Source organism: Saimiri boliviensis, chromosome 10, assembly GCF_048565385.1.
Source record: "Saimiri boliviensis isolate mSaiBol1 chromosome 10, mSaiBol1.pri, whole genome shotgun sequence".
Lineage (NCBI taxonomy): Eukaryota > Metazoa > Chordata > Mammalia > Primates > Cebidae > Saimiri > Saimiri boliviensis.
The window spans coordinates 112288915-112314660 of record NC_133458.1 but is presented as its reverse complement, the minus strand read 5'-3'; the positions used below and the strand labels follow the sequence as shown (position 1 = coordinate 112314660).

At 43.0% G+C, this 25746-nt stretch overlaps 2 protein-coding genes across 2 annotated transcripts in view; one reads left to right on the top strand and one right to left on the bottom strand.

The window, feature by feature from the left end:
- Nucleotides 1-25746, top strand: part of OGDH (oxoglutarate dehydrogenase) — a 471568-nt gene that overhangs the window by 188983 nt on the left and 256839 nt on the right. The gene's annotated exons all lie outside the window — the stretch shown is intronic.
- Nucleotides 1-25746, bottom strand: part of NUDCD3 (NudC domain containing 3) — a 107794-nt gene that overhangs the window by 30724 nt on the left and 51324 nt on the right. The window contains exon 3 of the mRNA XM_003930781.4: nucleotides 11597-11729. Within this exon, the coding sequence (XP_003930830.3) occupies nucleotides 11597-11729 (133 nt within the window). The remainder of the gene's footprint in view (nucleotides 1-11596; nucleotides 11730-25746) is intronic.

Below are 25746 nucleotides of genomic sequence, written 5' to 3'. Positions count from 1 at the left end.
GAATTTTTTTAAAAATTCTGCAGTGTTTTAAGAATGACATGGAGAAAAGAATACTATTGAAGGAGAAAAAAGAAATTTTCCAACCACATAGGAGATGAAGCATGCAACCAAGGCAGATCACCAGTACAAATTAGGTCAGCGGGTGTCACAAAAAGCCAGTGCTATTGTCACATGGATATACCACGTTAATAAATAAATAAATAAGGCAAGCTACTACTAAATAAATTAGCCACTGAAAAAAGAAGTTCCTTCCTTTCGCCCTTCTAACCTGGTATTTATAACCAAACTTCACCTTTGACCCTTCTCTGAGGTAAGAGAGAGCACTAGCTCCAGAGCAAGCCTCAACTGTGGCCTGGCTCTTATTGGCTGAGGCCACGTATACACGGCTCTCAGCAGCCCTCATGGGTGCACAGTGACTGCCTGCATGATAATCAGGAGGACTGGAGGGGGCAAGTCACTATTTCAAGACACAGAAAGGACACTACACAAGTGCTGGTTAAATACATAACCACCCAGTTTTAGGTTCTGTATGGCAGCTGCCTCTACCTATAATTCCCTTGCTCATTTATTTGCTGACTTTTACTGCCTACACACCACTGGGATATAAGCTCCAAACCAGCAATCTTGTCTGTCTTGGTGACCCCCACATGCCCAGCTCCTGAGACAAAGCTCAGCCCATGTATTAGAAAATATCTAATGCAGAATGAGCCAAATCCAGGGTTATCCTTGGTGAAAGTAGAGCCACATGATCCTAGAGGTTATGACAAGTGCATCTGAGAGAGGTGCAAATCTGAACTTGAGACAAGACATAGGGCAGGATCCTTATAACACAGTACCTACCATAGAGCAGAATTATGGCATCAACATCCCAGAGAGTCAACAAGCACATCTGAGACACCATTTCCAGTGGGGAGCTGTCCCAGGTAGCTGTGCAATGTATGGTGAAAGTTGTTAGCTAACCTGCGTCTCTTGAGTCAAAGAAAGAGAAAATAACCAGTTTTAGCTTGGGCCTAATTCAAACCCTTTCAGAGAAAGCCCCAGAGGTTCACAGAGCAGTTCAGAAGACAGATAAAGGATCAGAAAACTGTAATTTTTTTAAATCAAGTGAATGAAGCATGGCAATCAATGCTTTTCATAATTTATTCAACTACATACATGCCAATACTAACAAAAAATGAAATGGAAATCAACACCTGATCCACTAAAACCCCAAAATTCTAGATAAACCACTTGGGAAGGGCTGTTAGCTCCTGCTCCTGGCCTATTAAAAACAGACAGGAAGTAGTCATTTGAAGCTAGAATTCTGTGTGGATGATCCCTAGTGATCTGGTCTGACTTTGATCTTAAAATTATACTAAAGACTATGATTCTAGAGGTCACCAGTTGCTGTTAAGGGATGTGCGGTGGGAAGAAGGGAAAACTAACCACACAGCTACTTCCTGATGAAGCCAGGCAACTCATAATTCCCTGATCTGTGCCTGTGCTACCTTAAAGGCACAGGGCACTCGCAGAAGTCTCAGTCTTCTTAAGGATGCCATGAACTCCGCCCAAACTCCTACACACAGGGCAAGTTTAGAACATGTCTGCCTATTTCAAGTGACCCCTAGAGCATAATGGAGAGACTGCAGAGGGAGTAGTTACGGAGTTGGAAGGCACAGGACAGGAGGGCCAGAGGGATTCAGCTCCAGGCCAGCCTGGACTTCACACCTACCCAGCTCAGGCAGGAATGGGACTAAACTTGGTCACCTTACTGTCACCATAGGGGATGTGGGGTGCAAGCCAAGCTGCCCCCACTGTACAGATGTTCATTTCCTTAAAACACACATATGACATGTTCGAGGACAGTCTCTCTTCCTAAGAAGCCAGCACCAATTGTATGTAGACAGGAAGGAGTGTGGCCCAGAGGTTAAAGCATAAGCTTTGAAGCAGACACACCTGATTCAAACCACAGCTTTGCCATTTCATTCATTCAGCTATTCATTTATTCAAAAATGTATCCAGAGTGCTCACTATTCCAGACATAACAAGGGAGATGACACTGTGGATTTTCCCTGTTAACTTGGATGATTCAGCAACTTCTTGCAGCCTCAATTTCTCATCTATAAAATAAAATGATATGGGGGGATCTGGCAAGATGGCTGAATAGGAAGAGTTCCAGTCTGCAGCTCCCAGCGAGACCAATACAGAAAGCAGGTAATTTCTCCATTTCCAACTGAGGTATGCTGTTGATGTCATTGGGAATGGGAAGGCAATGAGTGCAGCCCACGGAGGGTGAGCAGAAGCAGGGTGGGGCATTGCCTTACCTGAGAAATGCAAGGAGCGGGGGGCCTCTCTTTCTCAGGCAAGGGAAGCCCATGAGGGACTGTGTATCTGGCCCAGACACTAGGCTTTTCCAAAAGTATTTCCAATCTGCAGACCACAAGATTCCTGTGTTTTCTTCAGACACCGAGCTAGCTGTAGGAGTTTTTGTTTTGTTTTGTTGTTGTTGTTGTTGTTTTTCATACTCCAGTGGCGCCTGGAACCCCAGTGAGAGAGAACCGTTCACTCCCCTGGAAAGGAGGCTGAAGCCAGGGAGCCAAGGTGGTCTTGCTCAGTGGGTACCACTCCCACTGAGTAACCTAAGAACCACTGGCTTGCAATTTTCACTGCCAGCACAGCAATCTGAAGCTGACCTGGAATGATTAAGCTCGGTGAGTGGAGGGGCATCTGCCATTACTGAGGCTTGAGTAGGCAGTTTTCCCCGACAGTACTAAAGAGGCCTGGAAGTTCAGACTGGGCAGAACTCAACACAGTGTGGCAAAGTGGCTGCGGCCAGACTGCCTCTCTAGATTCCTCTTCACTGGGCAGGCCATCTCTGAAAGGCAGCAGCCCCAGTCAGGGACTTATAGATAAAACTCCCATCTCGCCGGGCGCGGTGGCTCAAGCCTGTAATCCCAGCACTTTGGGAGGCCGAGGCGGGTGGATCATGAGGTCGAGAGATCGAGACCATCCTGGTCAACATGGTGAAACCCCGTCTCTACTAAAAATACAAAACATTAGCTGGGCATGGTGGCACGTGCCTGTAATCCCAGCTACTCAGGAGGCTGAGGCAGGAGAATTGCTTGAACCCAGGAGGTGGAGGTCGCGGTGAGCCGAGATCGTGCCATTGCACTCCAGCCTGGGTAACAAGAGCGAAACTCCATCTCAAACAAACAAACAAACAAACAAACTCCCTTCTCCCTGGGACAGAGCATCTGGGAGAAGCAGCAGCTGTGGATGCAGCTTCAGTAGACTTAAACGTTCCTACCTGCCAGCTCTGAAGAGAGCACTGGATCCTGACAAGCATTCTCCCAGCACTGCGCTCGAGCTCTGCTAAGGGACAGACTTCTTCAAGTAGGTCCCTAAATCCCATGCCTCCTGACTGGGAGAGACTTCCCAACAGGGGATGACAGACATCTCATACAGGAAAGCTCCAGCTGGCATCAGGCCGGTGTCCCTCTGGGACAAAAAGGAGCAGGCAGCAATCGTTGCTGTTCTACAGCCTGCACTGGTGATAGCCAGGCAAACAGGGCCTTGAGTGGACCTCAGAAAACCGCAGCAGAGCTGTAGAAAAGGGGTCTGACTGTTAAAAGAAAAAACTAACAAACAGAAAGCAACATCATCAACAGAAGGATCCCCACACAAAAACCCCATCCAAAGGTCATCAGCCTCAAAAATCAAAGGTAGATAAATCCACGAAGATGAGGAAAAACCAGCACAAAAATGTTGAAAATTCCAAAAACCAGAATGCTTCTCTTCCAAATGATCGCAACTCCTCTTCAGCAACAGCACAAAACTGGACAGAGAATGAGTTTGACGAATTGACAAAGTAAGATCCAGACGGTGGATAATAACAAGCTCCTCTGGGCTAAAGGAGCATGTTCTAACCCAATGCAAGGACTCTTAACAATCTTGAAAAAAGGTTACAGGAACTGCTAACTAGAAAAACTGGTTTAGAGAAGAACATAAATGACCTTACAGAGCTGAAAAACACAGCACGGGAACTTCATGAAACATACACAAGTATCAATAGCCAAACCGATCAAGTGGAAGAAAGGATAGCAGAGACTGAAGATCAACTTACTGAAATAAGGCATGAAGACAAGATTAGAGAAAAAAGAATGAAATAGAAAAAACAAAGCCTCTGAGAAATACGGGACTATGTGAAAAGACCAAACCTACTATTGATTGGGGCATCCCTGCAAGTGATGGGGAGAATGGAACCAAGTTGGAAAACACACTTCAGGATATTATCCAGGAGAACTTCCCAAACTAGCAAGACAGGCCAACATGCAAATTCAGGAAATACAGAGAACACCACTAAGATATTCCTCGAGAAGAGCAACCCCCAAGACACATAATCATCAGATTCTCCAAAATTGAAACAAAGGAAAAAATGTTAAGGGCAGCCACAAAGAAAGGTCAGGTCACCTACAAAGGGAAGCCCATCAGACTAACAGTGGATATCTCTGCAGAAACCCTTTAAGCCAGAAGAGAGTGGAGGCCAATATGCAACATTCTTAAAGAAAAGAATTTTCAATCCAGAATTTCATATCCAGCCAAACTAAGCTTCATAAGTAAGGAGAAATAAAATCCTTTACAGACAAGCAAATGTTGAGAGATTATGTCACCACCAGGCCTGCCTTACAAGAGGTCCTGACTTCAGAAAGCACTAAATATGGAAAGGAAAAACTGGTACCAGCAACTGCAAAAACATACCAAAATGTAAAGACCAAAGACACTATGAAGAAACTGCATCATGTAATGTACAAAATAACCAGCTAGCATCATGATGCAGGATCAAATTTGCATATAACAATATTAACCCTAAACATACATGGGCTAAATGCCCCCAATTAAAAGACAAAGATGAGCTGGGCATGGTGGCTTACACCTGTAATCCCAGCATTTTGGGAGACCAAGGCAGGTAGATCACAGGTCAGGAGTTCAAGACCAGCCTGGCGAATATGGTAAAACCCCATCTCTACTAAAAATACAAAAATTAGCTGAGCATGGTGGCACATGTCTGTAGTCCTAGCTACTAGGGAGGTTGAGGCAGGAGAACTGCTTCAATCTGGGAGGTGGAGGTTGTACTGAGCCGAGATCACACCACTGACTCCAGTCTGGGTGATAGAGCAAGACTCTGTCTCCCAAAAAAAAAAAAAAAAAAAAAAAAAAAAAAAACAAAACCACAGACTGGCAAATTGCATAGAGTTAAGACCCAGCAGTGTGCTATATTCAGGAGACCTGCCTCCCATGCAAAGACACACATAGGCTCAAAAGAAAGGGATGGAGAAATATTTACAAAGCAAATAGAAGGCCAAAAAAAAAAAAAAAAAAAAAAAAAGCAGGGGTTGCAATCCTAGTCTCTGATAAAACAGACTTTAAATCAACAAAGATCAAAAAAGACAAAGAGCATGACAAAATGGTAAAGGGATCAATGCAACTAGAAGAGTTAACTATCCTAAATATATATGCACCCAATACAGGAGCACCCAGATTCACAAGACAAGTTCTTAGAGACTTACAAAGAGACTTAGACTCCCATCCAATAATAATGGGAGACTTTAATACCCCACTGTCAATATTAGACAGATCAATGAGACAGAAAATTAACAAGGATATTCAGGACTTGAACTCAGCTCTGGACCAAGTGGAACTAATAGATATCTACAGAACTCTCCATCCCAAATCAACAGAATCTGTATTATTCTCAGCACCACACAGCACTTATTCTAAAATTGACCACATAATTGGAAGTAACACACTCCTCAGCAAATGCACAAAAAAAAAGGAAATCAAAACAACTAGTCTCAGACTACAGTGCAATCAAATTAGAATGCAGGATTAAGAAACTCACTCAAAACCATACAACTACATGGAAACTAAATAATCTGCTCCTGAATGACTACTGGGTAAACAACAAAATTAAGGCAGAAATAACAAAGTTCTCTGAAACCAATTAGAACAAAGGGACAACATACCAGAATTTCTGGGACACTGCTAAAGCAGTGTTAAGAGGGAAATTTATAGCACTAAATGCCCACACCAATAAGCAGGAAAGATCTAAAATCAACACCCTAACTACACAATTAAAAGAACTGGAGAAGCAAGTGCAAACAAATTCATATGCTAGCAGAAGATATGAAACAACTAAGATCAGAGCAGAAATGAAGGAGAGACACAAAAAACCCTTAAAAAAAAAACGAATCCAGGAACTGGTTCTTTGAAAAGATTAACAGAATAGACCACTAGCCAGAATAATAAAGAAGAAAAGAGAGAAGAATCAAATAGATACAACAAAAATGATAAAGGAAATATCACCACTGATCCCACAGAAATACAAACTACCATCAGAGAATACTATAAACACCTCTACGCAAATAAACTAGAAAATCTAGAAGAAATGGATAAATTCCTGGACACATACACCCTTCCAGACTAATCCAGGAAGAAATCGAATCCCTGAATAGACCAATAACAAGCTCTGAAACTGAGGCAATAATTAATAGCCTACCAACCAAAAAAAGCCCAGGACCGGCCAGGCACAGTGGCTCACACCTATAATCCCAGCACTTTGGGAAGCCAAGGCAGGTGGATCACAAGGTCAAGAGATCGAGACTATCCTGGCCAACATGGTGAAACCCCATCTCTAATACAAAAAAATTAGCTGGGCATGGTAGCACGTGCCTGTGGTCCCAGCTACTTGGGAAGCTGAGGTGGAAGAATCGCTTGAACCCAGGAGGTGGAGGTTGCAGTGAGCCGAGATTGCACCACTGCACTCCAGCTTGGCAAGACTCCGTCTCAAAACAAATAAATAAGTAAATAATAAAAAATAAGCCCAGGACCAGACGATTCACAAATTCTACCAGAGGTACAAAGAGGAGCTGGTACCATTCCTTCTGAAACTATTCCAAACAACAGGAAAAGAGGAATTCCTCCCTAACTCATTTTATGGGGCCAGCACCATCCTGATTCCAAAACCTGGCAGAGACACAACAAAAAAAGAAAATTTCAGGCCAATATCCCTGATGAACATCGATGTGAAAATCCTCAACAAAATGCTGACAAACCAAATCCAGCAGCACACCAAAAAGCTTATCCACCACAATCAAGATGGCTTCATCCCTGGGATGCAAGGCTGGCTCAACATATGCAAATCAATAAATGTAATCCATCACATAAACAGAACCAATGACAAAAACCACATGTTTATCTCAATAGATAAAAGAGCTTCAATAAAATTCAACACCGCTTCATGCTAAAAACTCTCAATAAACTAGGTACTGGTGGAACATATCTCAAAATAATAAGAGCTATTTATGACAAACCCACAGCCAGTATCATACTGAATGGGCAAAAGCTGGAAGCATTCCTTTTGAAAACTGGCACAAGATAAGGAGGCCCTGTCTCACCACTCCTATTCAACACAGTATTGGAAGTTCTGACCAGGGCAATCAGCAAGAGAAAGAAATAAAGGTTATTCAAATAGGAAGAGAGGAAGTCAAATTGTCTCTGCCTACGACATGACTGTATATTTAGAAACCCCATCGTCTCAGCCCAAAAACTCTTCAAGAATTTAAGCAACTTCAGCAAAGTCTCAGAATACAAAATCAATGTGCAAAAATCACATGTCTTCCTATACACCAATAATATACAAGCAGAGAGACAAATCCTGAGCGAACTCCCATTCACACCTGCTACAAAGTAAACAAAATACATAGAAATACAACCTACAAGGGACATGAAGGACCTCTTCAAGGAGAACTACAAATCACTGTTCAAGGAAATGAGAGGACACAAACAAAGAGAAAAAAAATCCATGCTCATGGATAGGAAGAATCAATATTGTGAAAATGGCCATACTGCCCAAAGTAATTTATAGATGCAATGCTATCCCCATCAAGTTACCACTGACTTTCTTCACAGAACCAGAAAAAAACTATTTTAAATTTCATATGGAACCAAAAGACAATCATAAGCAAAAAGAACAAAGCGGGAGGCATCACACTACCTGACTTCAAACTGTACTACAAGGCTACAGTAACCAAAACAGCATAGTACCAGTGCCAAAACAGGTATATAGAGCAATAAAACAGAACAGAGGTCTCATAAATAACACCACACATCTACAACCATCCAATCTTTGACAAACCTAACAAAAGCAAGCAATGAGGAAAGGATTCCCTATTTAATAAATGATGGTGGGAAAACTGGCTAGCCTTATACAGAAAACAAAAACTGGGCCCCTTCCTTACACCTTATACAAAAATTGACTCGAGATGGATTAAAGACCTAAATATAAAACATAAAACCATAAAAACTCTAGAAGAAAACCAAGACAATACCATTCAGGACACAGGCATGGGCAAAGATTTCATGACTAAAACACCAAAAGCAATGGCAACAAATGCCAAAGGTGACAAATGGAATCTAATTAAACTAAAGAGCTTCTGCTCCGCAAAAGAAACTATTGTCAGAGTGAACAGGCAACTGCAGAATGGGAGAAAAATTTTGCAATCTATCCACCTGACAAAGATCTAATCCAGAATACACAAGGAGCTTAAATTTACAAGAAAAAACAACCCCATCAAAAAGTGGGTGAAGGATATGAACAGAAACTTCTGAAAAGAAGACATTTATGTGGCCAAGAAACATGAAAAAAAGTTCATCATCACTGGTCATTAGAGAAATGCAATAAAAACCACAATGAGATACCATCTCACGCCAGCTAGAATAGCGATCATTAAAAAGACAGGAAACAACAGATGCTGGTGAGGATGTGAAGAAATAGGAATGCTTTTATACAGCTGGTGGGAGTGTAAATTAGTTCAATCATTGTGGAAGACAGTGTGGTGATTCCTCAAGGATCTCGAAATACCATTTGACCCAGCAATCCCATTACTGGGTATATACCCAAAGGATTATAAATCATTCTACTATAAAGACACATGCATATATATGTTTACTGCAACACTATTTACAATAGCAAAGTCTTGGAACCAACCCAAATGCCTATCAATGATAGACTGGATAAAGACAACATGGCATATATACACCATGGAATACTACGCAGCCATAAAAAAGAATGAGTTCATGTCCTTCTCAGGGACATGGATGAAGCTGGAAACCATTATCCTAAGCAAACTAACACAGGAACAGAAAACAAAACACCGCATGTTCTCACTGATAAGTGGGAGTTGAACAATGAGAACACATGGACACAGGGAGGGGAACATCACATACTCGGGCCCATTGCGGGGTAAGGGGAAAGGAGAGGGAGAGCAATAGGACAAATACCTAATGCATGTGGGGCTTAAAACCTAGATGACAGGTTGACTGGTGCAGCAAACCACCATGGCACATGTATACCTATGTAACAAACTTGCATTTTCAGCACATATATCCCCTACTTTACTTTAAAGTAAAATAAAATTTTTTTAAAAGAAATTTTAAAAAATAGAATGAAGTTACTTACTTCACAGGTTGCAGGTACTCATAAAGAAGGAAATATGGATACAGTTTCTGACATACATAAAATTTTTTTATATTGTGGATTTAAATTATATAATATCACATTTTGCATTGTTACTTGAGATTTTTTTTTAGTGGAAATTATCTATTTACAACAACCTATGATAATGTTATTCTTATCAAAATTCCTTGAGTAGGCATCTCTCTCCCACTAAAAGATTAAACTTCCACTGGGAATGGTGGCTCACACCTGCAATTCCAGCTACCGAGGAGGCTGAAGTGGCAGGATCACCTGAGACCAGGAGTTCAAGACCAGCCTGGGAAAGACAGCAGGACCCTATCTGTACAAAAAATTGTTTTAAGTTAACCAGGCATGATAGCAAGTACCTGAAGTCCCAGTTACTCAGGAGGCTAAGGTGGAAGAATAGCTTGAACCCAGGAGTTTAAGGCTATAGTGAGCCACGATCATGCCACTGCACTCCAGCCTGGGTAACAGATGGACTTTTCTTAGGGAAACTGAAGGCAGATTTGATCTTTAGGAAAAAGGAGAACTCATCAAGGTAATGTTTGAGTATTCCCTTGAAAACTGAGAGTCTGGCCATCTATAATGAGAACCCCAAGAGTATCTATGAATTTGTTTATAAAACAAGCGAGGACATCAGATGTGTGGGCTTCTCTCTCAGGCAGCTTCATGCACATCTCAGTGCTGAGTGCTACTCAGAGTGTAACAGAGATCGACTCTATTAAAAAAAAAAAAAAAAAAAAGATTAAACTTCTCACTTAAACTCATCAGATGGAGGTTTCAGAAACTCTAGTTTTTGAAACGCAGGTTGTGAATACTACAGCTACACCATGACATGGCTCCCTGACCCATGGAAGAACCCAACAGCACACAGGCCTGGGCGTCCACTTCATTGCTGTGACCTGGGTTCTTTGCTTTGCCTCTCAGGACTGGATGGGGCTTCAATGGATGTCACCCATGACATGATGTGGCTTAAAGTGGGGTGACTGGGTGTTTGTAGCTGAAGAAAAATAAGTTTTGTGTTTGTTACTGAGGGAAGAAAAGGCCCACAGCCTGTCACCTCTTCCCTGAGGAAGCATAAAAGAAATCTGGGAAGAGCAGAATGGTTGGTTTCAGTGCACAAACTACAGGCCTAGCCATCATGCCCCTAAGCAGTAACAGAGGCACAGGGAATGATACCAGGTGGCTGGCCCCAGCAGGGATGGGATGCCCTTTGAGGACTACAAGTCAACCTTAGAAAAGAGGGTATGGGGACCAGGACACTTATCCCCAGCACATGCATGCCACATATGTGAAGAGGAAATTTAAAAATAGCACGGAAAGCAAGTGGGAACAATGGGATGGGATGGCCTGTCCCTCCCTCCCTCCTGTGTAGCCATGCCCTGGGAGAACTGCAGTCTGAGAGCTCTCTTTCTCCTGTGATTAAAGGTCATGGAGAATGAAATCATAAACCTTTCATCTCTGTGATGCATGGTTCATCACCATAAACGGGGAGGTGCTACCCACTGTGTCACTTTGTGTAATTTGAGTTTATTAGACCCTGGGTTGGCAAAGTCAGGAAACTCACATGATAGATGCTATGTGAATGCACCTTAGTTATTACTGTGCATTTAGTTGCCTGGACTTTTATTAGGAAAACTGAAGGCAGATTTAATCTTTAGGAAAAAGGAGAATTCACCAAGGCAATATTTGAGTATTCCCTTGAAAACTGAGAGGCTGGGCATTTATAATGAGAAACCCAAGAGTGTCTATGACTTTGTTTATAAAAGAGGCGAGGACATCAGATGCGTAGGCTTCTCTCTCAGGCAGCTTCATGCACATCTCAGTGCTGAGTGCTACTCAGAGTGTAAACAGGGCTCACCATCCCCAGAGGAAGATTTCTGTGGAGCAACTGGGAGAACCTCATGAACAGAATGAGGGGAATAAGGATGGTGTGCTTAGCTCATTCTTAGGGCAGGAGAAGGAACATGCCTCACATCCTAAAGCTGATCCCAACACTTCCTCAAGGATGCTGGGTCTTTCCCGCAATAGCTCTGATAGGCGTAGGTGAAGCCGCCTATCCCCACCCACCAAGGCCATTACCTGCTTTCCTTTCACCACGTGCTTGGGTACTGGCACCTTGACCTCCAGGTCAGTATAGTCCTGTGACCAGGTATAGTTGTCTCGGACAGCACCATTGTAACTGTCGGGATTTTTCTGGAACTGCTCCTGAATCCTGAGAGAGAATAAAAAAGGTAAGATGCCAGTCAGCCATGCCTGAGCAGAGGACTCCATGGGCAGCCCAGCACAAGCCACTCCTACATCCTGAAGATGTGATCAACTCAAGTTTCATCTCAAGCTCACTTGCTTTGGCATCCGCAAACCCCTCCTTTTTTTGGGTGATTTCCTTTCTGACCCTCCTACGTGGTCCCCCTGGAAATCACAGGACAAGGGAAAAGCTACAGAAAAGAAACCCCAGTGCAGCATCCTACAGTTTAGGAAAAGTATCTGTGGCTATAGTCAAAGTAGAGCTGTTCCTGCCAGCCTTCACAGTACTGAGATCCAGGCCTGTTAATTAACCAGAGGGCCCTTATTAATAAAATCCTTAGGCTCATGAGTGTGCTTGGTTGGCAGGGCCTATCTTTAAAGTTTACACTTGTTCTTAGCCAAAAGGCCGAGAAGCAATCTTTAAATTTAAAAAAAAAAAAAAAAGGGTGTGGGGGGGCAGGCACAGTGGCTCACGCTTGTAATCCCAGCACTTTGGGAGGCCAAGGTGGGTGGATCACCTGAGGTCAGGAGTTCGAAACCAGCAGCCAAAACGGTAAAATTCTGTCTCTACCAAAAAAAACAAAAATTAGCCAAGTGTGGTAGCTCATGCCTGTAATCCCAGCTACTTGAGAGGCCGAGGCAAGAGAATTGCATGAACCTGAGAGGCAAAGGCTGCAGCTTGTAGTGAGCTGAGACTGTGCTATGGCACTCTGGCCTGGGCAACAAGAGCAAAACTCCATCTCAAAAAAAAAAAAAAAAAAAGGCAAAACCATTTCATCCTGTAGCTGTTAAACTTCAATCCTAATCCAACCCCCAGCCTATATTTTCTCCTAGTAAATAAATCAAAGCTGAAAGGACTGCATGAAAATTGTATGCATCGTTGTTAAGATTTAAGCAGTATGTTTAATGAGACAGCCTAAAAACCTCAATCAAGCAAATCTTACTGTATAGGCCTGTTATAAGCACAGCACAGATGCAGATAGGTCTATGAAGAAGAAACTGATATTAAAAATAAAATTTAATATTTTCCATAAAATATAACAATGCTAATAATATAAACACTATGTAAAAATAAGTTTAGACTCACACGTCCATTATAGTGAATTGAAGATCTATATTACAGACAAAAGCCTAGTCATGGAGAAGGCAGCAGCTATGAATGCAGAACACTCCAACAGTAGGTGCAGCTCTGTCAGCTTCTCGAGAGCCTGCTCAGAGACCAGCAGACAAAACCTGCCAGGGAGACGGCCTCATGGGCTTGTAAACAATGTGTGTACTATGATCCTGTTCATACACGAAAACACAAAACTACATGTATCAACGTCTGCACAGATGCACATAAAAGACAAGGGTTGGGAAGGGGTGGTTCAAGAGAGCTGGCTTTCTCTGGCCAGAGTTCTAAGACAAGAACATATTTACCTACTGTGGGTATGCCCTGCACACCATCTATGCATGAAGCTGGCTGGGCCTTCACCACAGCCTGAGTTCTCTGGACTGGCAACTGACAGCTGTTAACAACTGAATTGTGTCCCCCAAAATGCTATGTTGGAATCTGAATCCCCAGGACCTCAGAATGTGACCTTACTTAATAAACAGTGTCTTTACAGAGGTGATGCATTACAACAAGGTCATTAGGGTGGGCCCTAATCCACTATGACTGACATCCTTAAAAGGGGGACTTTGGACAGTGTGAAGGCCATGTGAAGACAATAGGGTGATGTGCCTATAGGCCAAGTAACACCAAGGATCCAAGGCCACCACCTAAAGCTGGAAGAGGAGAGGAAAGATCTTCCCCTAAGGCCTTCAGAGGGAACAAGGCCCTGTTGACACCTTGATCTCAGACTTCCCCTCTAAGAACTGTGAGAGGATCAACATCTTTTGTTTAAGCCGACCATTCTGTGGTATGTCATTGTGGCAGCCTGAGCAACCACAGCGGTTAAGGAAACTAATTTCAATCAGAAGTGATATTCAAAATTCAGCACTGAATATTGGCAGGACTAGGCACTAACCAATCAGAAGAGATGTCAGCCTTAAACTACTCATACAGGCGGGCCACTGTGGGACAGAGATGACATATGGAAACCAGGAGTCACATAGGATGCCCGACACAATGACATGAGAAAACAGGGTGGAGGGAATGAAACTAAAGAATGCTCAATATGTTGAAAGTGAGCAGGAAAAGAAAGATTTAGATTAATCCAAAAAACATTTTCAAAGACTACTGACATGAAGAAAGCTTTCAACATACCATAAAACTGAAAAGGGGATATATTACTTTTAAGTATGGTATGATTTTAATTTCTAAGAAGAAATATATAATATACACATACATGTGTGTATGTGTGTGTGTATACACACGTATATGAAAAACACTGAAAAGCAGCATATTAAATCTTTGTGATTATCTCCGGTAGTAGAGTAACAAGGAATCTGACTTTCTGCTTTGTATCTAGGTATTACCCAAACTCCCTAGAACATGCAGACATTTTTATAACCAACAGAAATATGGTTTTCTTTAAAAAATGCTAACGGGAGACAGTGATGCACCCTAAAGCCCCTGTACCCAGGTGCCGTCCCATGTGCCACAGCAGCAGCACTAGCCTGACCCTTGGAACAGGGTACCAAAGAGTCAGACACAGTGAGGGGGACTCACTCAGCCCCCAAGTTTCCACAGGATCCTTCTAGGTAAGCACCAACAGCAGCTTTAAGACTCACATCTGACATGAAGATGCTTAAACATGCAAAGAATATCTCCAAAAGAACAAGAGGGGAGCCGCAGCTACCTTTATGGCTGGAAACCGGAGACTTCCTTTTCACTGACACTTTTGTACATATATTACCATTTGATAAAAGTCAAAATTATGAAAACATATAAATAAAATACCCCCCAACACACACACACACACACACACACACACACACACACACACACACACACACAATAAAGACCAACATGAACCCAGCACTTGGCAGAGATCAGGGAATAAACATGAAGACTCCTCAAAAGTTGGGAAAAAGAAATGGTTCTCTCAAAAAAGGAGAACAAGGATAATGCTGGGAATATCCTTGGGGATGCTGCTGCCAACAACAGTGCAGTCACTCAGCCTATACCACCAGTGATGCCCACATGGGTTCTGCCTCCTCCAGGGCAAAACACTGTCAGTCTCTGCCTTGGGGAGAGGGGAGACATCTGCCACCCCTGCCACTACACACTGCAGCCAAAGCTGTATGCTTGTGGAGAGGGCTCTGGTCACACAAAACCTGCCACACCCCATCCTCCTGCCATGTCCTCAGCAGCCCCAGCCTGGCTCCTCTTGCATGGAACCTGCAGCCTCCCTCCAAAAGAAGCAGGAGAATCACTCCTAGAACAGCCCTTGCAAGTTGTTGGATGCTTTTTATAGTGCTCTGAATGCACATTCTATTTAAATAAGGTTGATTCTTTCCAGCCAACAGTATGTAAAAATAAGCGTCCTGTCAAGTGCAGATGTCTCTGGCCCCCACTGTGCCACTGTTGGTCACCCCTGCAGCTGCAGGGCCTGAGCACACGGTAGGAGGCAGGGGAGGGAGCATCCATGCTTCAGCACCAAGGGTGGGAGTAGGAAAGTGAGTCAGCAGTCAGGTTGAAGATTACGGAGTAGGTCTCCCTTCAGCTCCCACTCCTGATGAGCTGGAATAACAAGGTTTTAAATGTGTTAAAGGAAAAAGACAGAGCAGGCTGTTGCCTGTCAGGTGCTGTGGGCAGCAAGGCCCTCTGTCTCCCTGGGGATAGGCCAGACCTTTCCTGGCAGACTCCAGGCCTAGCCACTGCTGAGTGTGGTGAGCCAGATACCAGGGTCACCTGCACAGGGAGAACTGGCAGCACTGTCGCCAGGAGTCATGATCATGCAGGTAATCAGTTTCTGAGTGGACAGGTCAGGTTCCTCGCCAGAAACCTGACCTACCCAGTTTGCGTGTTTGAGTGCTGCCACTAGAAACAAAAAGGTTCTCTAACCTTCCTTTCTTCTTCTTTTTTTTTATATTAAGTCTCGCTCTGTCACCCAGGCTAGAGTACAGTACCACAATCTTGGCTCACTACAACCTCCATCTCCCATGTTCACACAATTCTCCTGCCTCAGCCTCCCAAGAAGCTGGGATTAAAGGCGCATACCACCACTCCCAGTTAATTTTTGTATTTTAGTAGAGACAGGGTTTCACCATGTTGGCCAGGCTTGTCTCGAACTCCTGACCTCAAATGACCTACCTGCTTCAGCCTCCCAAAGTGCTGGGATTACAGGCGTGGGCCACTGCACCTAGCCTCCTTCTACTTGTTTTTAAAAACCACAAGATTAGGTTAGGCATGATGGCTCATGCTTGTAATCTCAGCCCTTTCGGAGGCCAAAGCAGGAGGATTACTTGAGGCTGGGAGTTTGAGACCAGCCTGGGCAGCACAGGAAGACTCTACAAAAAAATAAAAAATGAGCTACATACAGTGGCACGCACCTGTAATGCTGACTACTAAGGAGGCTGAGGTAGGAGAATGGCCTGAGGTCAGGAATTCAAGGTTATAGTGAGCTATGACTGTGCCACTACACTCAGGCTTGGGTGACAGAGTGAGACCATCTCCAAAACAAAACAAAACAAAAAACAAAACAGGATCAGACAATCCTGATTGTAAAACAGCTAGTGGCAAGTACGAGAAATGAAGAGTAAAAGGAGGTCAAAGCCCTAACCTAAAGAGTTTTGTCTAGGAAGCTAGAGCCCTAAACCTGTAATAGATTTATAACTCAATGAGAGAGGGCTAACCTCAAGCTCTTCTCCAGAGAGAGAATGCCTATGATAGGCATTGACTGCCTGACTGAAGATGAGATTTGGCTCCCCAAGTCACAGCCAGTGATTCCAAAGCGGAGGTGTCTGCACAGAAATGTCAAGCTTGCTGCTCCCCACTACCCGCCCCCTGGGGCTCAGTGATTGAGGCTCGGTTTGTCAACCCCCACTCCCTCACCCCAAATACATGTCTTTTGCAATCAATCCTGTCTACCCTTTAAATGTTCACACTCTTAACTACATTGCACAAAAGCCACCACCTCTGTATGAAGATGACAACATCTTGTCACCCTCATCTCCTTCCATTATCCCAGGTATAAGAGCTGTTATCACACCTCACCACCTGTTGACCTCACTGTCCCCTCAGGAGAGCTCCCACAATGTTTGGGTGCAATGTACATATATGCGCTACAGTCTGAAAATACTTGTAGTTCCCCTAAAATGTGTTATCTTAAGATCCTAACTCCAAAGGTGACGGCAGTAGGAGGTGATTAGGTCATGAGGATGGAGCCTCTGAGTGGGATTAGTGCCCTTATACAGAGGCCTCAAAGAACTTCCTCATCCCTTCCACCATGGGAGGACACGCAAGAAAACAGAGATCCATGAAAAAGAAAGCAGGGCCTTCCCAGATACTGAATCTACTGGTGCCTTGATCTTGGACCTCCAGCCTCCAGAACGGTAAGAAATAAATTTCTGTGGTCTACAAGCCACCCAGTCTATGGTATTTTGTTATAGCAACCCAAATAGACTAAGGCAGCATGTGTGTATGTGTGTGTGGTACATGTGTGTGGCATGTGTGCAGTTCCTTGGGCGATACAGGTATGTGTGAACTATATATGCATGGGGGTACGTGTGTGCATGCAATGTGTACGTGTGTGCCACATGCATGTATCTGGTGCATGTATACCTGCATGTGCATGTGGGCATGTGTATTGTGTGTGGTGCATGTGTGCGGTACACATGTGCATGCAATGTACGTATGGTGCATATATGCATGCAGTATGTGCACTATGTGCATGTGTGTGGTATGCATGTACACATGCAGTGTGCCTGTGTATGATGTGTACATGTGCATGTGTGGTATGCATGTGCGCATATGGTATATACATGTGGTATGGGCATACAGTGTGTATGTGTGTGATGTATGTGCTCTGGGTATGAGGCAACCAGCAGACATGGCTCACACTCTCCCTTGACAGTCTCACCTGTCTCTTATCAATTTTTTTCTCATCTCATTGACCTTACACATCCCACACCTGGATGGATGCCACAGCAGCATCTCCTCTCAGTCTCTTCACATGCCACTGTGACTGTATTCTTCTCAACAACCTCGTATGGCTCCCCATGGCCCAGGAGACAAAGCCAGGGCCTCAGCAAGGCACTCGAGGTAGCCCATGATTGAGTCATCATGATTCCTCTTCCCTTTTCCCTCCTGCTCCCACAAGTGAATCCTCCTCCTCATCTGTCAACTCTTTCCTGCCTATGCTCAGTCTTAACTCAAATTTACCAAAATCCCTTCCACCTGGTAGAAATATGGTGAATTTTCTTCTGGGTTTCTCCATTTTCAAAGCTTTATAAAATGAGTATTAGTATAAAAATGACCCATCCTTGAGGCCCCCAGCCCTACTTCTGAAGCCTAAAACTCATGGTCTGCCAGTCTACTTCCTACTTCTCAGTTGTATTTTCCTAGGAGTGTTGACTCCTCAGAGCGCATTCACTCATGCTGATCTAAGTGCTCAAAAACAACTCCACGCCTGGACCCCTCCCCTGAGCCCCCAGCTGCCAGGTCTGCCCCAGCTCCAGTGACCCAGACATAGCCTGGGGCTTGGTCTTCACCTCTGCAGCTTTTAACCATCTCACTTACAAAGGGACAGGCTGGAGCCAGTCACCATTCCCAGGCTTCCACACAGACAAGCACCTCACACTACCTAGCCTTCCTGCAACTCTTGCTGGGTTCTTCTGTCTAGAGGGCAGTGCCTTCCTGCCTGCTGCCCAGCTCCCACTGAGGTTCTCCTACCCACCAGGCTCCTTTCATTGCTGAACATGTGTTATTTCTAAGTTCATCCTTCTTCACTAGCATGGATGTGACCCCACCACATCAGGCCAACTGTGGATAACATGCCACCTCAGCCAGCCACACACAAAGCTCGGTGCAAATGCAGAAGCCACCCCAGGCCACGGGCTCTGGTCTCAGTATGTCCTACAAATCAATGTCTCCAAGCCAGTCCCCCAGCCGTCAAGCAGTTTCCCTGAATCCTCTGTGTATCCAACCTGAGGTCAAGCCCAGCTTCCCTGCACACCAACCAGGTAATGGTGAGTAGGTCACTCAGTCTCTCTGTGCCTTGGTCCCCTGACCTATAAAATGGGAACACTAACAGCATCTCTTTCAAAAGGTAGCTATGAGGAACGAACCATTTAAAATGACTAAAACAAGGTCGCACGACACTCAGTATTGTTTTCTCACTCAGTGCTTTCCCTTTAGAAAGTCTTTGGCTATGGAAAGAAGACTCGCTGAGCAGCTTTTATGACTATGGGATGATTCTTGAACCTTCTGAGACATTTAGAGAGAGAAGTTAAGCCTTCTGCCTAATAATTCTACACTTTTATCTGTAAGCTGCTTTTTCTAAAAATCTAGTATCAATAATTTTATCTATACCTGATTATTACCTGTTTAGCATCTACCACACATTGGTCTGCCAGTGACAGTAGCCTACCTACTTCAAAGACAATGCTAACTTACCAACAAGAGAGCCAGAGCTCCTGGACATGTGGTTAGTCCCCAAACTGGGGCCAGAATGCACAGGATGAGCCTAGCTGTCTTCCTTACAGCAAGTGGGGAACTGTCAAAGACCAGGAAGGTTATGCTGAAAGGACATATGAGCCAATTTCAGAAGGCTCCCAGCTAGCCAAAGATGGGAAGGGGAGGGGAAGGGGAAGGAAAAAGGGAAGGAGGAACGGAGGGAGGGAAAGAGGGAGGGAAAGAGGGAGGGAAGGAGGGAGGGAGGGAGGGAGGAAGGGAGGAAGGGAGGAAGGGAGGAAGGGAGGGAGGGAGGGAGGGAGGGAGGGAGGGAGGAAGGAAGGAAGGAAGGAAGGAAGGAAGGAAGGAAGGAAGGAAGGAAGGAAGGAAGGAAGGAAGGAATTCCACAATGGACTCAAGTACATGGCATATTAAAAATCCATGAGTTTATAAAACAAAATCTCCAGGGGTCACCTTTGGTGATCAGAGAACACAACCTGAAAAGTCATCAATAAAATAGTTCCATAAGAACTGTAATTTCAGAAAGGCCATGCCCCTAAATAAGAATTCCAGAAAATAAGCAAAGAAAGTAAAACAGAATGAGAACATCACTATCTTCCACCATCTTCTGTAATGAAGACAATGAGTCTGCCAACTTTCCTCTATTCCTGGTGAGCACCAGGTGAAGAGCTGAGGAGGAACCTGTAATACAAGGATCTAGAACACCCCAAATACCTGTGACACACATCCCATGTACCTCCTGAGAGGGACTGCCTATTGGGTACCCCTGGCCCCAACACAGGACCTCGAGGCCTGAATACCAGTTTACAGTAAAGACGAAGGGCAGAGAAGCATGGCCATCAAAACCAAGAGCACAAAGTCAGCCAGATTCAGAGTCAGGGAAATTATACCAGACTAAGTTCCAAGTTTTTCAGACAGATAAATGGCATGGGACAAAAAGACAGAAGGAGAATTCCTCTAAATTAAGAGTTGTAAGATCAACCAAATTCAATTATTTGGACCTTTGCTGGGATGCTAATTTGAAGGAAAAAAATTTTTGAGACAATCAGGAGAAAGTGAATACAGATTGGGTATTAGATGGTTTTAAGGAATTATAAATTTATAAGGTAAGATAACTATATTAAATTTAAACCCTTATTTCTTATTGAAGTATTTATGAGTGAAATTACATGATGTCTGGGATTTGTTCTATCAAAAACAAAGCCAAAAAAGAGTCTGAGGTATGCAGAAAGATGAAACAAGAACCATGACATGTTGCTAAGTGATGAAGCAGGGTGAAAGTTTCGTGGGCGTTCATTATGCTATTCCCTCCTTTTTGTGTAATTCTGAAGAGTTTGTCTTGGCTATACAACTAGGAGTAGAACTTCTGGGTCAAAAGATAGATACATGTTCAACTTTAAGAGATAATGCCAAGCTGTTTTCCAAAGGGATTGCCCCAATTTACTCTCGCCAGCAAAGTGGGTGATGCTACAGAACCACAGAATCCATGCTTTGTACTGTCAGACTTTGAAAATCTTGCCAATTATATATACATAAAAATAGTTTTCAGTACAGTTTTAACTCACATTTCTTTGCTTATTAATGGGCTGAACAGCTCTTCATATGCTTATTGGTCATATATCTCATCACCTGTGAAATTCCAGTTCATGTCTTTCACTATTTTTGTTCATAATTTCTTTGATTTGTACAAGTTCTTTATATATTTGAATAAGAATTATTTGTTGGTATATAGTTTACAAATACTTTCTAGTTATAAGTTGTCTTCATACTTTAAAGATACCTATGTGGTCTACAGAGATTCTTCATTTTAATATAGTCAAATGCACCAATCTTTTTTCACATTAACATTTTTATATGCTCAGAACTCCTTCCTTCCTTAAAGTCTAAAAGGAAGTCACATCAATTTTCTACCAACATGCTCTCATAACTTTTTTATTCTCTAAATGTTATTACCCCCTTTTCATTCAACCTTTCTTTGTAGATTCGCTTTTCTTCTCTTAATAAGTTGTACCAGAAGTTTGCCTATTTTGATTTCAAAGAATCAACTTTTGCCTTTCATTGATCTTCTTTATTTGCCTTTTAAAGTCCAGCTGAGGAACACAGAGGAGAGACCCCAGGGACTACGCTGTCACTGACCTGACTGGCCAGTGTGGGGGCCACAGGGGCTGGGGCAGCCCCACTGATACTGTTAGATTAGTCAGGAAGGCTCACTTTAACAAAAAATTCTTATAAGAAGTGTATTTGTAAATGTGTTTTACACTTTAAAATTAACTTTGTAGCTACAGTTAAAAAATACTAAATGATTCTACATTTACTGAAAATAAATTAGGCAAGGTACTTGGAGTCAAGGATAATTTGCCCACTAATACTCTGATAGATTTAAATGCAAATTTAGGGAATACTTTTGACAATCTGTGTCAGTCAACCAACATCAACAAAAATCAGTATCTAACATAAAACTATTTTAACTTACTAAAAATGGAAGTTAATACAGTGGGTTTTTCCTAAATTGTGTTATTTTCACGAGGGAAAGTGGCTTCCTAATTTTTTAGCAGTGTTTAAGTGTGAAATATGTTTTAAAACAAAATTAGATAATCTACTCCATAAATATGTCGATTAAGAATTCTGAACTAAGCTGGGTGCAGTGGCTTGCATCTGCAATCCCAGGTACTCAGGAAGCTTAGGCAGTAGGGCTGCTTGAGGGCAGGAGTTTGAGATCAGCCTAAGCAACATAGTGAGAACCCCACCTCTTTAAAAAAATCAGAATTATATAAGTATCTTACCTTAGTTTTTACTCAATTTTATTTTCCTGTTCATTCAAAATCAGAAAAATTAAGACCAGCTTTACTATTAAATTCTCAAAAGACTTCGTATTTGAGAAAAAAATTAGGCCAAAGAAAACTCCTAACACTCAAGCCTGCAGTACCTATAATATCAAAAAGGATGCATACCAATGACACAATTATTTCTCAGAAATAGAGAAAACAACTTTCTAATTCATCCACAGCTTACACCCTAGACTCTGAATCCCTCTCCTCAGAAGCACAGCCTTGTAGACAATGCACCAATCCTGGACTATCTTCAACCAGTGCTAATCAAGATCCCCCACTCCACCCTACACCCAGTGCTAATACTGACCCCACCCTATGCCCAGGGCTAATCCACACCCCATCCTCATAACAAGACAGTGCTGAGAAGGGGACTGCAGACTTTTATACACAGATGGAGGATTTATAACCCAGAACAGTATTTTTCAAAGGGTAGGTATAAAATCTCCTTAGAAGAGCAGAACAGGGCAAAATTGAATGAAATATGCAAGATACACTACACAGAAAAAGAGCAAGCTCTGTTTTGTGAAATTGCCACTATGCAGGTATGTGCATCCCTGAAAGCCTTGTTAACATGTATTTCTCACTATAACTACAGGTTGCAGCCAAAGTTTAAAAGCCGCTGCCCATGAAAACCTCTCACATTCATAGAAAAGGAGGTAAGAAAAGAGTTCTTGCTGTACTTCGGTGAAAAGGAGGCCAGTGAGGGAATAACAGAGGGGCCTACAACAACAATTAAAAGCAGTGCATGAGGATGACTAACTCAAAAACACACAGACAGCAGGAGGAGGAGGAGCGAGTGAGCACTGAGTAGTGAGGGGGATGGGCTGGGGAAAAGAAGGACACACTCACTACCATTGGAAGAAGGTGAAAAAGAAAATGGGGGCTTATAACCACAGCAATCACAGAAGTGAGGATATAGGATCCTGCTAGCCAACAACTTGTCAGGGACACATCTACTCCATGACAAAGAACTTACCTATTAAAAGAGATCTGCTAAGTGCAGGTGACAGCTCATGTTTAGTTCCTATACATCCAGATAGAGAGGTAAAAAACAAAGAGGCATGTGTCACAGTGGGATAGTAAACACACAGCCATGTCCTGGCTTGGTCTGCTGACAGGGTCTAGAAGCAGGAGCCACATGCCCTCTGAGTGCCCAGATCTTGGTTTCTAAATACCATTCAATAAAGGAAACTAGACTCCTTGGACTATGGCTGATTCTCGGACTGGAACAGAGAATATAATAAGATTAACCCAGAGACTCTTGTAGTGCCAGAAAGTAAGGAAGTGCTAAAAAAAAAAAAAAAAAAGGCGGGGGGTTGCGCACGGTGGGCAATGCAAAGATGTCAAAGGACTCAGAAGTCAATCTGAGGGGGCCCACAATGGCCAGAGCTGGAACAGTATGGGGAGCAAAATAAATAATATAGTAGCAAAGAATAAAAGAACTACCTGTGAGTCCATATTGATATAAGTAACTGAATAAATTATAATAAATGAATGAGGGAAAGGGACAAATCTTCCTAATAGAAGTCCAATTAAAAATGTAGAAGGAACCAGGGAAATAAGAAATTGCCATTAAAACATGATAATTGCCAAGAGCCACTGATGATGCTAACAACATCAGTAGGACCGCAAGGAAAAACAGGATGTTTGCATAACCTCTTAAGCCAGTATCTTACCCAAAATATTTATTAATTCCTTGCAGTGGTTTTAACATATGCTAAGAATTTAACAAATTCTTTGAAACTCCTCTATCCTCCTAGGAAGTGGAATTAATCACCAGCCCTTGAGTAGAGCTGGACGTAGTGGCTCTAATGAAGAGCGTACAGAAAGGGGACAATGGTCTCATGACCGTGGAGGAACCCGGCAGACCAGCCTTAGCCACGTGATCCAAGCAAACATCACAGTAATAACTTGTGTTAACATCATGTACCTCTGACACGGTATGATGAGAAGGACAGAATGCCTCTGTGGTATTCCTCTCCAAATCCACAGCCCTGAGTCTAATCATGAGAAAACACCAGACAGACCCAAATTGGGAACATTATACAACATACCTAGCCTCTTCAAAAGTGTGAAGGTCATGAAAACCAAAAAAAGACAGAAACTGCCAGACTGAAGGTGATGAGAACATAATGTCTAAATGCAAGGTGAATCCTGAACCTAATTCTGGAAGAGAAAGGGGACACTAGGTAGTGAGAAAACCAGAGAAACTAGGGGAAGGAAAAAAAAAAGCCTGTGGTCAATAATCATAACATATTAATTATAAATATTAACTTACATATTATGATTATTAACTTGACCACAGGCTTTTTTTTTTTTTTTTTTTTTTCCTGATTTTTCTGGTTTTAGTTTTCACAAATACACCATGCCAACTAACATTCAAAGAGGGGAAAGGGGAGAGGTTTAAATCTGCAGCTGTGGCAATTCAGACCATGTGGTTCAAGCCAGCCCATAGTTTGAATCGTGGGCTTCAGCTCATACTAGCTGTGTGATCTGAGCAAATTCCTCAATCTCATTAAAGCCTCAATTTCCTCATCTAGGAAATGGGAACAACAATGATCCCAACTCTTAGACTGTTTTGAGACTTACAGGCTCTTACCAGTCTTCATACATAGTGAGCTCTCTCTCTCACCAACATAAGGTTATTAGCAATACCTCAGTTAATAGCTTCCTGCCCTTGATACTGAATTACAGTTGTAAGCAAAAAGGTTTACACCATTTTCAACTGAAGATGACTGTATTTTTCTCATTTTTTCCTCTTTTTCTTCCCATTTCCCATATTCCTCCAGTCCCACTAACTTTGAAAAGCAAATAAAAGCACTTTTCTCCCTCTGCATAATTTCCCTGCTGGCTGCCACTGTTCACAGCACTTGATATAGCAAATTCTGGCAATGCTTTCCCATTTGCTTTATCTAGAAGGTTGTTATTTACTGCTCCTGCTGTTTTGGGGGCGAAGATGTTAGTGATCTACCAAGAGGACTTTCCAAAAATAACAAGGCATGTTTTCACAACAGTCAGTATGTGGAGGGCACTGTCATGTTGGTTTCTTAGCTTTACTCACAGCATGGCAACACTGGATTTTGAGGGATTCTTAGACTAAACTACTTTGATATAACTAGTGAGGTTGTCTTTTGTTTTCCTGAAGATATAATATGTAGGAGGACTATCAGTACCAAGAACCACCCAATCTTCTAGGGAGAAATGAATTCCACATTGTCCAATTTTGCTGCCACCAACAACAGCACTAATTTACTCTGCCTGGAGTATGAAAGCATCAGAAACACCACATACGACCCAGTAAAGGACTCGCCATGTCTACCTGCCCTGCCTAGCCTCTGTCCAGTCTCTGGCTTCTCTGTGCCCCCTTTACAGGTAGGATTACCCACACTTGGATCCCAGGCTTCAGGACAGGGCTCTACAGCTAGCCCACACATCAGAGTCTGCCCCACCTGCCACTCAGAGAATACTGGCCCAGGTTCCCTTACTGTTGTAGGTGCCAGAGACTATTAGTCTATTCTGTTTAGCGGGAAAAGACGGGAACAACATGGGACTTACAAACTTGGAGTTAATCAATAGTGATTAAGTGGCACTCA